We start from the raw sequence: 16697 nt of genomic DNA, 5'->3' as shown, positions 1-16697 counted from the left end.
TTAATTTCTCACTGGCGTAATTTATTGTCTGTTTTGACCATTAGCTTATTTATGGTAATAGAAAAGTGTGTTTATACCATTACCACTGTATTTTAGTGCAATTTTAAGGCATTTCACACCAACACATTAAAGAAATGTTCATTCATGTCCAACACCATAATCTACAATGTTAATCTTCTGCCTACATATAATTAAAGTAAAGATAATACATTTTTCGGCAATATTTTGAATATTGTTTCCCCTGTTGCTTAGTCAATTTAAGTTAACAAAAATTAACTACAACAAAAAAGCAATTTTCTATAGAAAAGAATCCGTCTCTCCTGTTCAAATCCCACTTAAAAGGGCAAAATGAGCATATTTGCCACTGTGTGTGCGTGCGCGGCCGCCCGCCGGGTGGGCAGGACCGCACGGTCCCCCGTCCCCGGGGAGGACGCGCGGTGGGAGTGGCGCGCTGCCCCAAAGCGGACCGGAGCCACGGAGGAAAGATCCAGGAGCGCAAGTTAGCTGGCTAGCTAGCTGCTAGCTAATCTGAAGCTTTACGCAACGACATGTTCGCTCTCCGCGCCTCGCTAACGGAACGGGGTGGCTGCACGGTTGACTGGTTGTGCCATGACATTCGCTGTTGATGTCCGCCGAGCCTTGAGTTATGCTCTCACGAAAGAAAAGTAAAAAAGAAGCGTCGAAACCAGCCGAGGTACACGGGAAATATGTGAAGAAGGAAACGTCGCCGCTCCTCAGAAGTAAGCGCAACAAGTAGCCAGCTAGCTTCGAAGTTAGCCCGCTAGCATGTAGCGTTAGCATCGTTTGACACATTCGTTTTGCCTGTAACTAGCAAGCGTAATACTAATAACTAACGAGCACAACGTGAGGAAACACAGAGTCACGGCAACGGGGATCAGTATCGAGTAACCGACCGCTTAATCCGGTTTCTTTAAACTGCTTTTTTAAACAAAAAGCTTCGCGTTCGGTTAACCTGGCAGTTGGAGTGCTAGCTAACGTTAGCTTCGTTAATATCAGCTGAAGTGTCATAGAAAAGTTTCGCGGTAACAATAACGAGTCATATTGATAATGACTTAGTAAATCTACGTACTGGGAAATGTATTTGACTTTTACCATCATTTGTAACCGTTTTCTAGCGCCACGGAGGCTTAGTCTAAAAAGTCCGATTTGTTTATTTATTTACTTAGCTGTAAAACACCCAATTAAAAGGGATGGCCCATATTTTGAATAATTGTCTGTATATTTATGCACACTTTAGTCTTGTCATGCAGACAGTCTGGTCCGTGTAGCAATGTGTTTTAGTATTGTTGTTCTAGGTGGAGGTTTTGAACTACTCTGCATTATGTATTGTTTGGTAATTACATATACACTTTGACAATACATTATATTCTACATGATCGTTTATTTTTAATATTTATTTTTAGTATCCTTAAACTGTACATGAGCAGAGTAGTTTGATCACTTCCCCATAATACTTTCCATTATTTCAGTGGCTTTTGATACTAGTTTTGATACTGTGCTATTGAATGAACTGATACTGATGGATGCTCTCGCCTTGTTTACCTAATTGCAGGTCTTATGCCATCATTCATCCGCCATGGACCCACTATTCCCAGACGTACAGAGGTCCCTCTGCCAGATATGGGGCCTTCTTCCTACCCGGTGCCCCCTGCCCGGGAACCCGCTGTGTCCCGCAACAAGAGTTTCCTCCGTGCCCCCGTGCAGAGGCCTCCACAAGAGGTGGCCCGCAGAGAGAGCCACCGGATGTCTGCCCCGCCGTACCTGCCTCGCAGTCTGGGAGACCTGCCTCACGAATACGCAGGCTCCTCACAGTCCTTTCTCACAGACGTGAGCCCCATGTCTGAGAATGGCGACGCTGCCCGGTATTACTACGCCTCTGAACCTTACTATGACAACCAGCAGCACCAACAACAACAGCAACAGCAACAACACCAGCAGCAGCAGCAGCAGCAGCACCGGCAGCCCATGAGGGTCCCGGACCGCTTTCCTGAGGACTATAGATACTATGAGCACAATGAACATAACTTCCAAAGACTTCCACGACAACACACTCCCCCAGCGCCAAGCAGACCGCCGTCAGGTAAACATTTTTGCCTCTCACTTTTGACAGTATTCGTTTTGCTAGTTCCTCTTCACAGAGAAGAAAACAAGCGGCAGCAACAGGAAATAGGAGGTACATGCTGTTGTGGAAAGTTCGGGGCGGGCAGACATTCTGCAGGGCCGTGAGTCCAGTGATGAGGCATTTCGCTCGGGACGCAACAGGCCCGGGTTCGAGTCCCATTGGTGCCAATCAGTTTTTAGTGGGTTGACGGTGGCGCATGGAGTAGAGAGGGTGCGCCGGGACCGCAAGGTTGGCGGGTTTGAGCCTCGGCTGCTCCACGTCAAAGTGTCCCTGAGCAAGACCCCTAACCCCTAATTGCTCCCTGGGCAAAAATGTATTAACAAAAAAAAAAGCCACGGGTTAAAATGCAATTTAAGTCGCTTTGGATAAAAGCGTCCGCTAAATTAACTAATGTAATTCTCTTGAAGGATAAAAATACCGTGGCTTTCTTCTCCAAACTAGTCATTTTTAAGAATGAGTGAAAACACAACACTCTGTTTCTAAAGTTTCAAATATGTCTGTTGAGCAAGATTTCAAGAAAAGGTCCCAACAAAAACTAAGTAGCTTTGCGTCTGTATGATTGTTATTTTGCAGCATCGCAGTATAATGGATCGGTTTTGGAACATAGCATAAGAATGCAAGCCGTTGCTTGTTACTAATGAGCTCGAAAGAGCAATTTTATTCAAGTTTCCTCAGCAATGGAATATTTTTAAATTTTCCTCTACGTTGTGAACACGATATAAGTGTGTAATTTCAACAAGATTAAATGTTTATGGGGTCGGGTGAATTTTCCAACCCACTCCAAGCTATAGCGAACCTTTTATTATGTGGCTGCCTTGTCAGCGTTGTGTATATGGTGCAGCAGTAAGTCCGGCACGCCTATCGCATATCACAGAGCCGTGTTTGGAGGGAAGTTAAACAAGCTTTAGGCGCTCTGCATTTTTCCCCGCTTTGTTTGCGGAATCCTTCCGCCAACAAACTAGCAATTTGCAGACCTCCCCCGGTCAAATGTCTCCGCTTCGCACTGCGCAGTTCCATGAGTCGTCGTGTCCGTCAGCACCGTGTTCTGTATGTTTAAACAGCACACGTGAGGTTAATGCAGGAGCAGCAAGCAGAGCTGTTTGGAAGTCCGTCTTTTAACAGGAATGTCATTTTTTTCTACAAAAAACATTGGAATCTTGCATGAAAGTGTATAAGATGCAGTTTGAAGCGATACTTTCTGTAATAGTTTTTCGGGCTGTTTCAGCAGTTGCACTTTTGTTGTTAGTCATGAGCATTTATGATACATCGTCAGCATCTCATGTGTATCTTCGCCCCCGTTTTTTTTCCTGTGTTCCCCGGTTTCATAAAAACACAGATTACAGTAACTGGGATGCAGAGAAACACTAAATGCAATAGACAGCAAACTGGTCCTTTCATAAACACAAAATGAAACGATACGTGTTTATTTAAGAAGTTTGTAACTATATAATCAGAAAACCACTAATATTATCAAAAGATGTGGTTGATGATTCATTCGTTTTCATGCTTTTTGTGTGTACCTTAATATAATAATATAACTAAAACCTCCCCATTCCCAGTTATAAAATGAGTGCTCTGCCCTCGACTGTATTTAGTGAAATTCCTGTAATGCATGAAGGTTTAGGTCTGCAGTCAGCGATGATGATGATGATGATGAGGTGGAGGAGTGCATTTCTGCGGAGCGCTCGCACATTCCGTCCCTTCACTCAGCAGCTGGCAAAGAGCTCCAGCTCTGCTGCTGTCACACTCATGCAGAATTTATCAGATCGTAGCCGCCATTTTGCTCAGATACTTTTCTCGCTGCGCATTCTTCTGCGTTTTCAGCCCTCGCGAGGCTCCGCCGGGCTCATCAGTCCAACTCACCCACACAGCTGTTTGCTCAACATTCCTCGCTGGCGTTACTCATTCATTTGACGTACTGGTCCTGTCGAATGAACCCGCTCTGCCGTCCGCTTGTACTGAGGGAGTTTGGGAGTTCGGTGGTTTGTTCTCTTCCTAGTGTGTGTTTGGCCACGCAGAGATCTCTGCCTTCCTGTCCAAACCTAACAAAGCTCATTTCCTAGTATTCATCTACCAACCTCCGTCTGAATGAGATGCTGAAAGCGATGGAGCACCCGTGTCCCCATCACGGTAGTCCTTAGTAACCGCATCATACGTAACGTGATTTCACTGCATTTCTCATCAACGCTCACTTTCCCCCGTTTGACTGACATTCAGTGTTTTAGATGCTGTACATCCCCTTCCCTTAAAATGACCTTTTCCCACGCATTTTTCCTTCATTCCCAGCGCGCTGTTGGCTCACAGCTGCTGAGCTGTAACTCTTCTGGTCAGAATCTCTCCCTCTTGGTTTCTAAAAGAGAAATGTTTGCTTTTCCTCAGGCATAGGTCGAATACAGGCCAAGTCCCTGGGGAACCTCTCCAATCTGACGGGGGAGGACATGCCCCTTCCGGGCGGCTGGACCGTTGACTGGACCATTCGTGGCAGGAAGTACTACATTGACCACAACACAAACACTACGCACTGGAGCCACCCTCTGGAGAGGGAAGGGCTCCCCCCGGGATGGGAGAAGGTGGAGTCGGCCGAGTTCGGGGTCTACTACGTGGATCACATCAACAAGAGGGCTCAGTATCGACACCCCTGTGCTCCGAGGTACGTCATCAGGCTGGCGAGAGACGGATGTCCCGTGCCTCTTTATTCGTCCCTCGCGGCTCTTGACATGAACAAGTTTCTCCCGGATCACCAGCACGACTAAAATGGTTTCACGCGTTTAAAATGTGGTATGAATGCTACATAACCTCTTTGTTCCAGTGTGCCTCGCTATGATCAGCCTCCGCCGCTGCCTCCGCCTGTGACCTATCAGCCGCGCCCTGTGGACAGGAACCAGCCGGTCCTGGTGCCAGCAAACCCGTACCACACAGCCGAGATACCCGACTGGCTGCAGGTGTACGCCCGCGCCCCGCTCAAGTGAGTACTCATGGGTGGTGGTAACGCAGCCCGGTGCGTCAGCTACTCTGCTCCCCGAGACGCAGGAGAGAAATGGCTTCACTTTTATGGTTGTTTGACCAGCAGCAAAGCCAACGAGTGCTTAGAGCTGCGGTTAGTTGGTAACGGGAGAAGTAGAAATAATGTGTTGTCCAACACCTCTCAAATACCTGTTATGGTCACACAAATATCTTCCCCTCTACGTCAGGTATGACCACATCTTGAAGTGGGAGTTGTTCCAGCTGGCAGACCTGGACACGTATCAGGGCATGCTGAAGCTGCTTTTCATGAAGGAGCTGGAACACATCGTCAAATCCTACGAGGCGTACCGGCAGGCGCTGCTGTCAGAGGTGGAGGCTCGCAAACAGCGGCAGCAGTGGTACGCCCAGCAGCCCAGCAAGAACTTCGTTGGGAACATGTGAGTGTGTGCGTGGGTGCGTGTGTGCAGCAGGGGACGTCGCGCTGCCACTCCTCCCTGAGGTCGCCACAGCTTGGGAGTGGTCAGGGTTTTCCTTTTTGAAATCACAATGGACTCTTAATTGCTTCTTCACCAAACACATCTGTGCCTTCGCTTGATCCAAATATATCAGCCAGGAAGTCAAGACACACATTCGAGGGGCCCGTTCCCCTCCCACCAGAGTGACCATGTGACTGAAAAAAGCTCCAATGAAGAAGAATAACATATAATGTACTACAGCTGGGGAAGTTGTGGTGCCATTTGCAGCCCAGAGAACTGAACCGCTGAAGTGAATTCTGCTTTTAAGACTCAGGACAGACTTTTGTTAAAAAACATCCTGATTGTGCCTTTTTCTTATTTTAAAAAAAAATAAAATGCAGCAATTTTAATAAGTTACTCTGTCATTATTACCTGTTGGACAAAATGCCAGGCAGTTAAATCGAATTTGTTCTTATATGAAATATATTTCTTTTCTTTGATAACTTTATAAACTAAAACCACATTGTAACACAAAAACTACATTTCTTTTCCTTCTTTTTTTCATGACTTATCCATGTAAGACAATCCACCAAAACACTCCTCAGCTATTTCATTTTTGATGTGAAACCCGTCTTCATTTAAAGGCGTTTTGCTGGATGACATTTGATGCAGTGCTCTGAGCTTCCTGTGGCTCTTTGCATTTCTGTAGGTCAGGAATACTCGTGTGTGTGTGTGATAAAACAAATAAGCTACTAGAACTTTACACAACCAAGTTTGCCAAACAAGTGCAATTGAGCTTGTCCATGTTCTGTTCTGTTGGGATGTTTCTTGCCTTCGTATGGTCTTATTTGTATAGACAGACGCGTCTCTTCTGTGGAAGAAATGCAGGTCGTTTTGATCGCTTATTATCAGCGCAAACCGTTTTAAGATACTAAGAAATGTCTTTATGGTGGAGGTTTTGCTTAGTACTATTTTTATTAAAAAAATAATTTAAAATGTTTCAATGGGGGATCTGTTTACGACGGTGATCACATATCCAAACATTTCTGGATGTCCTCGAAAGATTTCTGATGAGTCCGCAGCGGGAAACGTTTGAAAGAACGTCTCTTCAAGTCCTTCGTTATGCAAGAAGGTCTCAATCACGTCTTTTCACATGGGCTCATCCCTTTTGTACATATCTGATTTTGTGGATTGCAAATACAGAACATAAGCAATAAAGTCTGCAGTGAAGAAAAAAACATTCTGGACGTGTTGTGGCCTCTGTCCCTGTTTACCTTCACTTTGAGGCTGCTATCGTAAAACTGGAAATACTTCTTATTAAAAAAAGAAATCTTGACAATCATGAGAAATTTTCAAAGAAAGACGTCATCTCAAACTTATTAATTTGGTCCACCTTTATTTTTTATTTAACTGCAAATTTGCAATGAGAGCGTGGGATCTTATCGGTGTTGACTTCTTTCAGTACACTCGGGCTCCCACGACGTCCACAGCTGGTTTAATGTCCGCGGGGACGTCCTCAGGAATGAATGGGATACATTTGTCTTTTTCCATTTATTGTTTAGAGCGTTAACGCAACACAATAATGCTACTTTTCCTGAATGGCGACAGCGGAGAATAAATCTCAGGAGTCTTGAACTGGACTTGGATGGCTCTCTGCGTGAAGGCCTGATGATGATGTGGAAGGCTCCACACGCCGCTCTGCTGCTGCAGGGCCTTTACCTTTCCAGCTCCCGAGGTCAAACCCAAGCACAAAATGCTAAATGCATGACCGTGTTCCTGTGACCAGAGATTAAAGAGAAATTACAAAATAAAAAGACCCTTCAATGGTGCAGCTGTATGTGAGCAGATGTTTCACAGTGAGCTCTGTGACTCTCATTCCGTGAGCTACAAACGACGCCCGCAGGTCTACAAATGCACGCTGACCGTCACCTTGAAAGCCTTTTGTTTTACTAATGCAAGCTGAAAGGAAAAGATCCGTGCCGGGCTTCTTCCACAGATGGACCAACGTAAGTGTGAAGATGAAAAGATGTGGAATGAGGAATCTTTTTTTCTTTTTTTTCCCAGAGTGGTCCTGTTGCACCGCCTGATAACAACATGTTTGATTCCTCAGTGGCCACAGAGCAGTTTACATTCCTGGGATTTGCTCCAACATTCAGTGAGAAACACAACAGTGCTTTTTGACCCGCCACCTCTACGTCACAATGAAAACCAAACGGGCGCTTTCGCCTCCACCTCCAGAGACCGAGCGCGGGGTTACAACACTGCAAGCCGAATACAGAGTGAGACATAAAGGTCAGCTGTGTCGTGTAAACTTCAGACCTCTGCTTTTGCCGTTCCACCGGCACAAACTCCTCCCTCTGAAACAAAAGCACGCGACTAATAACCGCGTGTCTGTGTGTAGCCCGGCTGCAGGAGATGAGAAACCATTGGTACATGTTATTATGGCACAACACCACTCGGTCACAACTATTCAAAGTTTTTTTCTTCTTTTTTACAAATCATACCTGATCTGGAGCTTAAAGATGACGGACATTAACCACTTACCATGCCGATGACGCGTGTAACGCTTCATCATTTAACATACAGTACATGTTTTGGCTTTCAAACGTTGCAGATCATAGATATTGTTTCTTATAAACAGCACTAAACTTCAAAGAACGGAACAATTGTCACAAATGGGGGGGATTCAACAGATCTGGCTGTACTTTAACAATCAATGATGAACAACAAATAAAAAACCCTTCTGAGATCAGCCGATGAGTTTGGATATGCGGAGCCTGCAATGACTGTACAGGTGATATCTGAGTGAGGGACAAAGCCAAAAGTCATCCGTCGCCTGAAGAGAGACATCCGTTGAGGAGATGCTCTGACGCTCTACGCAAAGTGCACAGCCCCCTAGTTAAAGGTAGTGGATGTGTCGGGGGGGGGGGCGCACCAGCCAACAACCAAAAGAAAGAGTGCTTGATGGGCGAGGATGTCCCTCCTCCTCCTCCTCCTCCTGTCCATCACCAGGAAGTCCCTGCCGTACTCCGTCTCAGCGAATCAGTCTCTCTTCTTGTCCTCCTCCTCGGGCACGTCCTCCGGCCGAGGCCCGCCGGGGAAGGCGTGGTGGTACAGGTGCCGGTGGTTGGCAGCTACGTTGTACAGCTTGTAGAGAGCCTGTGTGGGGAGAGATGAGAACATTACGGGCGGAGGATTCTGCCGTCAGACGGTCCTGTCCGACGGGAAGCTGAAGCTATTTCGTGTGAAATCAAATCACGGGACAACAGCTTCAGTTCCCTCTCAGAAAGGGACGTCTGTCAGCAATATGAGGCGTCTCAAATATAACAAAGGGCAAACATTGAAATATTTAGCATGATATTTATTTGAATACGTTACTGAGATTATCTAAATGAATGATCCATACGTTTGAGCCTGACAATGCTCTCCCAAAATAAGCTCCTGCTTGTTTCTTGTAAATATTCACTTTGATTGCTCCACTTACCTCATTTGTGCTTCCCTGCAGAGGCATGAAAAGATAAAACACACGTCACATAAAACACGACCCAATAGGAGGCATTATTTCTGTGAACGGGCCTTTCATTCGAATTATACCATCATGTAAACACGCTGAGGCAGTTACATGGATTTGAGTAACTGAGTGTCTGTCACTCATCTGAAGGGGATCGTTGCCCTCTGGTGGTTAGAAGGTTCTGTATCACCTAATTTATTAATGAAGATGAAGATGTGAACGGCATTAGGCCCTTCTGCTTTATATTTATAGATCGCTGAGTAAAGTAAGAGAACGTAATCAAATTGAATGAATAGTAAAGGGACACTGTTGTGAGCCTCTCAATCGAAAAAGATTTACTCGTCTTTTAATCTTCTATAACTGTTCCTACTGTAACATTTTTGGAAATAGTGATAAATAAAAAGTCATTTCAAAATTCTTGACTTAATTTAACGGTTCTATTATTTAATTTATAAGTAGTACAATTTACAATTTATCAGCAGTATTTGATTCCACTTCACGAGTGAATCCATCAATGGGAAACAGGAAAATCACTGTTAGCCACAAATGTACATGCAGAACCGATAATTGTTTCCTTTTACGGCAACTTGAAACTTTTTGTGTAGTTTAATATACATCTCCCAGACTCAGGACCGGGCACTTGTTTGTTTTTAGCTCCCAATTCAAACCAGAGCTGATTTTGCCGCTTTTTTCTGTTGACGTCACGTTTGTGTAACTAAAGAACCTCTTCAGGTTCAAGAGGTTTTAAAATCAGTCTGTAAAATCAGATTTCTGTTTCAAATTATGCCCAAAGTGAGCCTGAACTCACGCACCGACGAAGTCAGGCAGCCAGACTCCTAAACACCGCCATCCAAGGACGACTCACCTGGTCCCACAGCGCACCGGCCACCTGGTCGATGACGGCGCCGAGTTCTCGGTACTCCCCGGAGTAGCGGATGTAGGCCCAGGTGCAGAGCGTGATCAGCGCCAGGCCCAGGATCATGTTGCACAAGCTGGCGATGATGTCCACGCCCACGAAGCCCGTGATGCCCGCCGCCACGTACATGATGAAGATGACCACGAACAGGGTGGCCGGCGTCCGCGCCGCGTGGAAAATGTTCTTGGAGTCATTGTGCTTGATGTACTGGACGAACACCTCGTCGACTTCCCCCTCCAGCTGCTGCAGGTAGCGGCGGCTGAACTCCTCGCCCCCCATCTTCTTCACGCCGCGAAACACCTGCAGGGCCTCCTCTCTGATGGCGCCGTGCCGGGCCTGCAGCTCGCCGGGAGCCAGGAAAGGCCGGTCCCCCCCGCAGACCTGGGGGGGCAGAAAGGAGATGTTCAATGCGGATGGGTTGGAGCGTTTGAGGTGCACTCGGACCAGCTGCTCTCACCTACCTCTTCCATTTTCTTGTTGTACAGATCTTTCGCGGCTGCTACCGCGGCCAGATTATTCGCCTCCGCTGTGGCCTGAGAGGAAGCAGGCGAGGACATGGAGATCATTTATTTTAACATTTTTTATTGTTATTATTGCCACTGGGAAACATAGAAACACAGACGTAGGACTTGAACAAATATGATAATAGAGCCGTAATACTATATAGATGAACTAGCAGGTGGCGAGTCGTGCGGGTGCTTGGCTAAGCTAACGCAGTTCGACAGGTGCGTTGGAGGACTACTACTACTAAAAAGATGCTCTGCAGAGCCACTGTTTGATTTATGCTGCTGTAGAAACATGGCGGACTCAATGAAGAGGAACTGCTGTCCACACATCTTAGTTTGAGCTGGTTCTACTTTAATGTTTCATAAATACATAGTAATCCGTTTCTATGGAATGTCCTGCACACACACTGGCCCTTTAAGACGCTGGTGGCAACGTACCTGCAGCATGGACTTTGGATGTGGAAGCTCCTCACCTTGGTAAATTTTGATATATGCCTGAAATGGATGACAAAAAGCATAAACAGTGGAGGAATTAAATAAAATAAATATGTTGGATCTACAAAAAGTTTAATTCTTACTGACATAAAAAAAATAAAAAAGTGAATATGAAAGTAAACTGGGATAATACAGTTTAGTTTGATCTAAGCCAGCAGTGAGAACGCAGAGTTTTAGCTGTAAAAGCAAAGACAATATTGAAAAGAAAGTGTGTTTGGTTGGTGTTTTTCACATGATGACCTTGAAGTACTCCACCAGGCCTCTGCAGGTGATTTTGCTGCCGTTGATCTCCTTCACGTCGATGCTTAGAGGACTGAGGAGCCACGGGACCAGAACCTTCAGGTTGTTTATGAACTCGCCGTCAATCTCTAGACGGTGGAAGAAGAGAAGAGTTCACGGTATGTGCCGAAGTTCAACATTGTTTGCTCTGTTGGAAGTGTGCGGTACTCCGGGAAATAAGTGGGAGCGATTTAACAGCAAACGCTGGACCAGAACCGCTGCGATTCTGAAACACTGAATGAAATGGTCACATGCTGTAAGACGAGAGCGAGTGTGTGCACCTAGAATCCTTCCATCAAAGAGTGGGTTGGTGGCCACTTTGAGGCCGGGGTGAGGCATCAGGAAGCAGGAGATGTTGGTGAAGCAGGAGTGGATGTGTTTACGCACGTTCTGCAGCTCTTCGTGCTGGTTCTCTGAGATCTGTACCGGAAGACACGGCCACACGGGTCAGCTCTCAGACGGGTGCTAGTTGGGTCCGTTCAGCCTCACGTGGATCGGTTGCAACTGACCTTGAGTCTCTTCTCAAGGAACTTCATGCCTCCTTCTTGTCCGTAGGGGAACTCGTACGGAAAGCTCCAGTCTCGGACGAGGAAAATCATGGACTAAGACAACAACAAAAAACTTTTGCCAGTAAAATATTGCGCTGTTAATTGTTTTTATAGAATTTTTAAATAATTCACAAGTGGAGCAGTTCCCCTCTTACATAACAGGCTTAAATCTAATGCAGCTTACGTTACCTGGAAAGGTTTGAGGAACGTCTCCTCCATGGCCAGCCTGCCGTACTCAGTGAAAAGCTGACAAAAGGCAGAGAAGACAAACGAGTGAGGATGTGAACTCTGATCATTCATATAAAAAACAGGAATACTTGGAGGTCTGGGATGCTAAAAAGAAATATGGGAGCACATTCATCCACAACTTGGGTCCGAGGGTTTTTCTTTCGCAGGTTTATGTTTCCGCAGTGAGGAAAAGGCACCTCAACTAAAAGTAACATGCATCATGATGGACTGCTTTAACATCTGGACTCTCTCCTCCAGCTCTCATTAGAGTCGACGCTGTCGACGTTGTTACCTGCAAGTGCTGAAGGTCATCCTCTTGTACATTCTGGGAGATGTTGTAAACCTGAAAAAAAGATCCTTGATTTATCATATAATTCGTTTCACATAGTACATCTATTCAATAAAAACCACAGCAACAAAACAGTCCCAGAACAGAACTTTGAGTCTGTACCTTTGGGCTAAACGCTAACAATAGCATGCTAACGTGCTCACACAGACAATGAAGCGCTGACGTTTAGCACCAATTAGCACCATCTAGCAAGACTGATGGGAATAGCATTAGTTTTGCAGATATTTGGTTATAAACCAAAGTATTGGACACATTTAAATGTGAACCTGAAGATGGAATTAACAGGAAAATAAAGGAATCTACAGTTTAGATCTAACCCCTAAAAGAGGGAATGAATATGTGTATCAAGATGGGCTGAGCAATTCTATAAAACACTGAAATTGCAATTGTGATACTATAAGAGGAAATTATCATTTTTACACCATTATTAAAATGTGTATTGCAAAACATTATATACATACATACTTTTACAAAGATGTTTTCTAAAGTCTAAATATGATGTGTGGGCCAGGACATCTGACAATAGTGAGTTCAAAAGGGTCATTTGAAAAAACCTTGGTCTTTACCAAATACCGTGCTGTAAGTTGAGGACAGCAGTGAGCCATAACGTTTTTAGAAAGTTCTCATTGAGTCTGCAGTATCGTTACCGAATTCCATAGAAATTCATCTAATAGCTATATTATATATATTCAATTCAAAGCTACAAATGTCAACTTCATGGTGTCGTTAAGATTCCCTGTCCGGCCCGGACTGAAGATACTTCAGACCTGCACTCCTCTATCCGCACACAAACACACACTCCTCACTGGAGCAGATCTGTGAAAGTACCTGCATGGAGCTTATCATGGTGCTGAGTGCAAACACAGTGGCGGAATCCCTCAGCGTCGACTGGCTGTCAAACGTTCCTTGTGTGTCCATTAACAAAACAGCCACCTGTGAAAGGAAACAGACCAGCAGTAAATTAGTGATTTAATGTAAAGACGACAACCAGCATCACCCTGTCTGTGCGCATGTCAGTCATATTCAATGATCTTTCTACTATATATATATATATATATATATATATAATATCACTGGGCTTGATGTCAAAATGACTTTTAAATATGTATAGGTGGAAGCGAGAAACCCTTTTCTGTAATAATAAAGACGGGTACACGTTCACGGGACTTCACCTTTGTTCCATCGGGCTTGTCCACCAGGAAGACCTCACTCCAGATCTGGATGCCGGTGGTCTCCCTCTCTGAGCCCCCCCTCCAGGAGAAGCCGGTCAGAGGCTCCTCTGCCTCTCCGAGCCAGCCTTCGGATGCCTGAGCACGGAGGGTTTCACAAATATTGTTTCCAATGGAGTTTGGGGTGGTTGCTAAGTACGGGGCCGACTGATTTTGTTAAGCTGACATGAGCTCTTTTTCTTAATTTATTAACTTTTTCTTTTGTTTGTCTTTAAATGACAAATTAAGTGTAAAGTATGTCAAGTCTGAGTTCATGTGCTTTTCCGAAAAACAATCATGAGCCAAAGGCCAGACTTTCCCAAAATAGCAAGAGGGAAGTGCTTCGAGAAAATAATGAATGTTACATTTTCCATGAAAATAGGATTTTAGCTAAATACCAGATATTGGCAGCCTTAGTGGAAAATGGCTGCTTTAGGATGCAAACATCCAACCACCGCTTTCTACCTTCTAAGTTGACCTTTCAACTGCAGACAACACAAATGAACGCGTGCCACTTCAGAGTCAGAATGCACAGACCCAGACACTTACGTGGTTGTACATGTAACGCAGCATGAAGTCCATGAGGAAGGACTTGCCCTTGCGGAAAGCTCCCGCCACAGAGATGGCCACCACCTCTCGGTCCCTGACCTCCTCCGCCAGCAGGATGCGGCTCAGTGCCGCCTCGTCCAGCTCGAAGGTGTGGTCGTCTTTGACCAGCAGCACCTGTATGGGTCGGGCGCGCCCATCCGGCTCCTCCTCCTCTGAGCTCCAGTCGTAGACATTTTTGTCACTGAGGGACCCTGGAGGACGGGGCAGAGGGGGGGAGATTCTGATAATGCAGTAGCGCTCTAGCAAAAAGGACCCTGTGAAATGGAAACATGAACATTACATAAACGTGTTTTCATCTTTGAGTATGTCGTGAGCGAGTCATCAGCCAGGACGTTTTTCACCGCGGTGAGAAGGAAGCTTGGTGCTCCATTAAGGCGAGGCAACAGGAAAGGCCATTATTCCTTCCTGTTAGCAGCGGATCAACAACAACGCCTGCAAGCTTGGTGGTCCTAATAATGAATCGTGCCATGCCATCCATCCCATGTGTTAACGTGGCAATGAGGATGTGTGCATGGAGAGCTGTTCCTGGCAGTGACTCAGTGTGTTTCCAATCCCTGCTGCCTCATGTAGCGCGTGCGAGCTGCACCACCATCCCGACGAACAGATCTGGGCTTCCAACTCCCACTTATGTAATCTATGCTGCATGAAGCTACAACAAACTTGTGTCAGACCATGTATGTTCAGCAAAGCATAAAAGGATTTTTGTTTTTAAATGAAGAAAATCCACCACACAAGTCATCCAATGCAATCTAACAGATGCTAAAAGATGAATGCAGGTTGCCAAGAATGCACGGTGAATTATTCAAGGAAGAATCAGCTAAGACCTGAGTCAGTTTGACTTTACGTCTCCTGCAGAGGCCTCACTCGGGCCCGGCACAAGCCGTCGCCTGGTTAACCCGATCTTGCATCTGCTGCTCTTAAAAGGAACTGAAGACGTCATAAGTAGTGTCTGCTTAAAGTGGGTCAAACCAGATGAACTCTCAAATGACATACACCCCCTCCCTTTCCTTTTACAACCCCTAAAACAGTCATGAAGTGCCTTTTCTCTGCCATAGAGGCATATCAGTAACAATTAGGAGGCTGGTTATCAACACAATCATATTAGTGGAGATGATAACGATGATAGCCGCAATGATTGCTATAAAGACGATGGTTATATGGTTGGCAAGCTATTAACTGATGCAATATTATAAGACATAATTGTATGTCAGATGCCTCTAAGAGCATCACAAGAGGCTCAGTTTGACAACAAGACAAAAATATTAGAAGGTTATTTCCAGGTCTTTATGGGGCCTGCAACGCCCTAAATGAATATTTTCTGTAACATTTTTTTTATTTAATGCTAAAAATAAATGTTCGCTGATGCTTCAGTGGCCGACATCGATGCAGTGGCAAATAGAAAAAAAATGTATATTTTTCACCACCAGTAACATTGGATACAATAAGGAACGAAATACACACTGTGGACAACACACACACACACACACACACACACACACACACACACACACACACACACACACACACACACGCACACAATATTATCGATAGAGAAATACGATGAGGAACGAAATACACACACACACAATATTGTCGACAGAAAAATAACAAGCCCTTTCTCGATGGGACAAACATCTAATTGGCTGCATTGTTTACTCCCTCGCCCCGACACACAAAAAAATATGCATATGCGTCAAGGACGGCGTGAAATATCAAATAGTGTACGTACACTCACCCCAGCTGTCTCTTTCTTTACGGTGCTTCGCCATAACACTATCCTGATATCCCTCCGTATGTCCGTTAATGAGCGACCCTAGTCGGTAGTCATGAGTGTCGAAGGGTTGGGTGGATGCCCTAGCGCCACCCAAACGATGCGCGGATCGCAGGGAGGATGATGGAGCTTTTATTCCCAGCGTGATGCAACTGCGGTCATGTGGACCGCATTTCAAAATGAAATGCACCACTACTCAGGGCGTTACGGTAAATGGCCTTGTACAGCTCAAAAGGCACAAATTGTCTTGTCGTATGCATATACATTTTCATTAATATTACTGTACAGGTTGTAAGAAAATTAAAGATGAAGTCAGTAAGAATGACATGATATTTGTCAATTCTCAATCTTTGAACTCCCTTTTAACCAGATCCATAAAAGGTAACACTGTCACTTCTTCCTTATTTAAGTTGGCCTCCTCTAACCCTATGTACATTTTCACAAAATATTCACATTTTTTTATACAGTACACAATATGTTGCTGTGATTTACTAGAGTAATTTTTACTTACTGTGATTTTCTACAGTACCTTTTTTGCTACTGTGATGTTCTACAGTACTTTTCATATTTACTGTGTTTTATACAGTGCACAACTTGTTACTGTGATTTCCATAGTACATTATTGACTAGTGTAATGTTTGACTGAATACACAGTAAATTACTGTGAAATGGTTTTACAGTATTTTACTGCCACTTTAACAGTTTAAAGATGTGT

General features: G+C 44.9%; 2 protein-coding genes across 5 annotated transcripts; one reads left to right on the top strand and one right to left on the bottom strand.

The window, feature by feature from the left end:
* Positions 1-250: 250 nt before the first annotated feature.
* Positions 251-6800, top strand: sav1 (salvador family WW domain containing protein 1). The gene is made up of 5 exons (XM_040200400.2): positions 251-740; positions 1574-2101; positions 4523-4793; positions 4953-5108; positions 5335-6800. Exons 1-5 carry the CDS (start codon positions 647-649, stop codon positions 5546-5548), a joined length of 1263 nt encoding a protein of 420 aa, XP_040056334.2. The 5' UTR covers positions 251-646; the 3' UTR covers positions 5549-6800.
* A 141-nt stretch (positions 6801-6941) lies between these two features.
* Positions 6942-16160, bottom strand: atl1 (atlastin GTPase 1). Of its 4 annotated transcripts, none has more exons than XM_040200399.2 (14): positions 15947-16160; positions 14152-14402; positions 13567-13701; positions 13223-13327; positions 12338-12388; positions 12007-12063; positions 11779-11871; positions 11551-11689; positions 11231-11358; positions 10934-10990; positions 10451-10522; positions 9939-10370; positions 9047-9061; positions 6942-8721 (listed from the first exon to the last, which is right to left on the bottom strand). In XM_040200399.2, exons 1-14 carry the CDS (start codon positions 15978-15980, stop codon positions 8605-8607), a joined length of 1686 nt encoding a protein of 561 aa, XP_040056333.1. In that variant the 5' UTR covers positions 15981-16160; the 3' UTR covers positions 6942-8604. The 4 variants fall into 4 exon arrangements, with proteins under 4 accessions (XP_040056333.1, XP_077945873.1, XP_077945875.1 ...); XM_078089747.1 differs by having other exon boundaries at positions 15941-16130; XM_078089749.1 differs by lacking the exon at positions 9047-9061 and having other exon boundaries at positions 15947-16157.
* Between the last annotated feature and the right edge of the window lie 537 nt (positions 16161-16697).

Source organism: Gasterosteus aculeatus, chromosome 15 (genome assembly GCF_964276395.1).
Source record: "Gasterosteus aculeatus chromosome 15, fGasAcu3.hap1.1, whole genome shotgun sequence".
NCBI lineage: Eukaryota > Metazoa > Chordata > Actinopteri > Perciformes > Gasterosteidae > Gasterosteus > Gasterosteus aculeatus.
The sequence above is the reverse complement of the archived record's forward strand: the minus strand, read 5'-3'. Positions and strand labels throughout refer to the sequence as shown.

Bases quoted from the DNA above. Each gene is read 5' to 3' on its own strand.
- sav1 (XM_040200400.2), top strand. From the start codon at position 647: ATGCTCTCACGAAAGAAAAGTAAAAAAGAAGCGTCGAAACCAGCCGAG. The intron at 2,102-4,522 runs GTAAACATTTTT...GCTTTTCCTCAG, and splicing joins GCCAAGCAGACCGCCGTCAG to GCATAGGTCGAATACAGGCC. The intron at 4,794-4,952 runs GTACGTCATCAG...TCTTTGTTCCAG, and splicing joins CGACACCCCTGTGCTCCGAG to TGTGCCTCGCTATGATCAGC.
- atl1 (XM_078089747.1), bottom strand. From the start codon at position 15,980: ATGGCGAAGCACCGTAAAGAAAGAGACAGCTGGGGTGAGT. The intron at 11,359-11,550 runs GTGCACACACTC...TCCACCGTCTAG, and splicing joins CTTTGATGGAAGGATTCTAG to AGATTGACGGCGAGTTCATA. The intron at 10,523-10,933 runs GTACGTTGCCAC...GCTTCCTCTCAG, and splicing joins ATCCAAAGTCCATGCTGCAG to GCCACAGCGGAGGCGAATAA.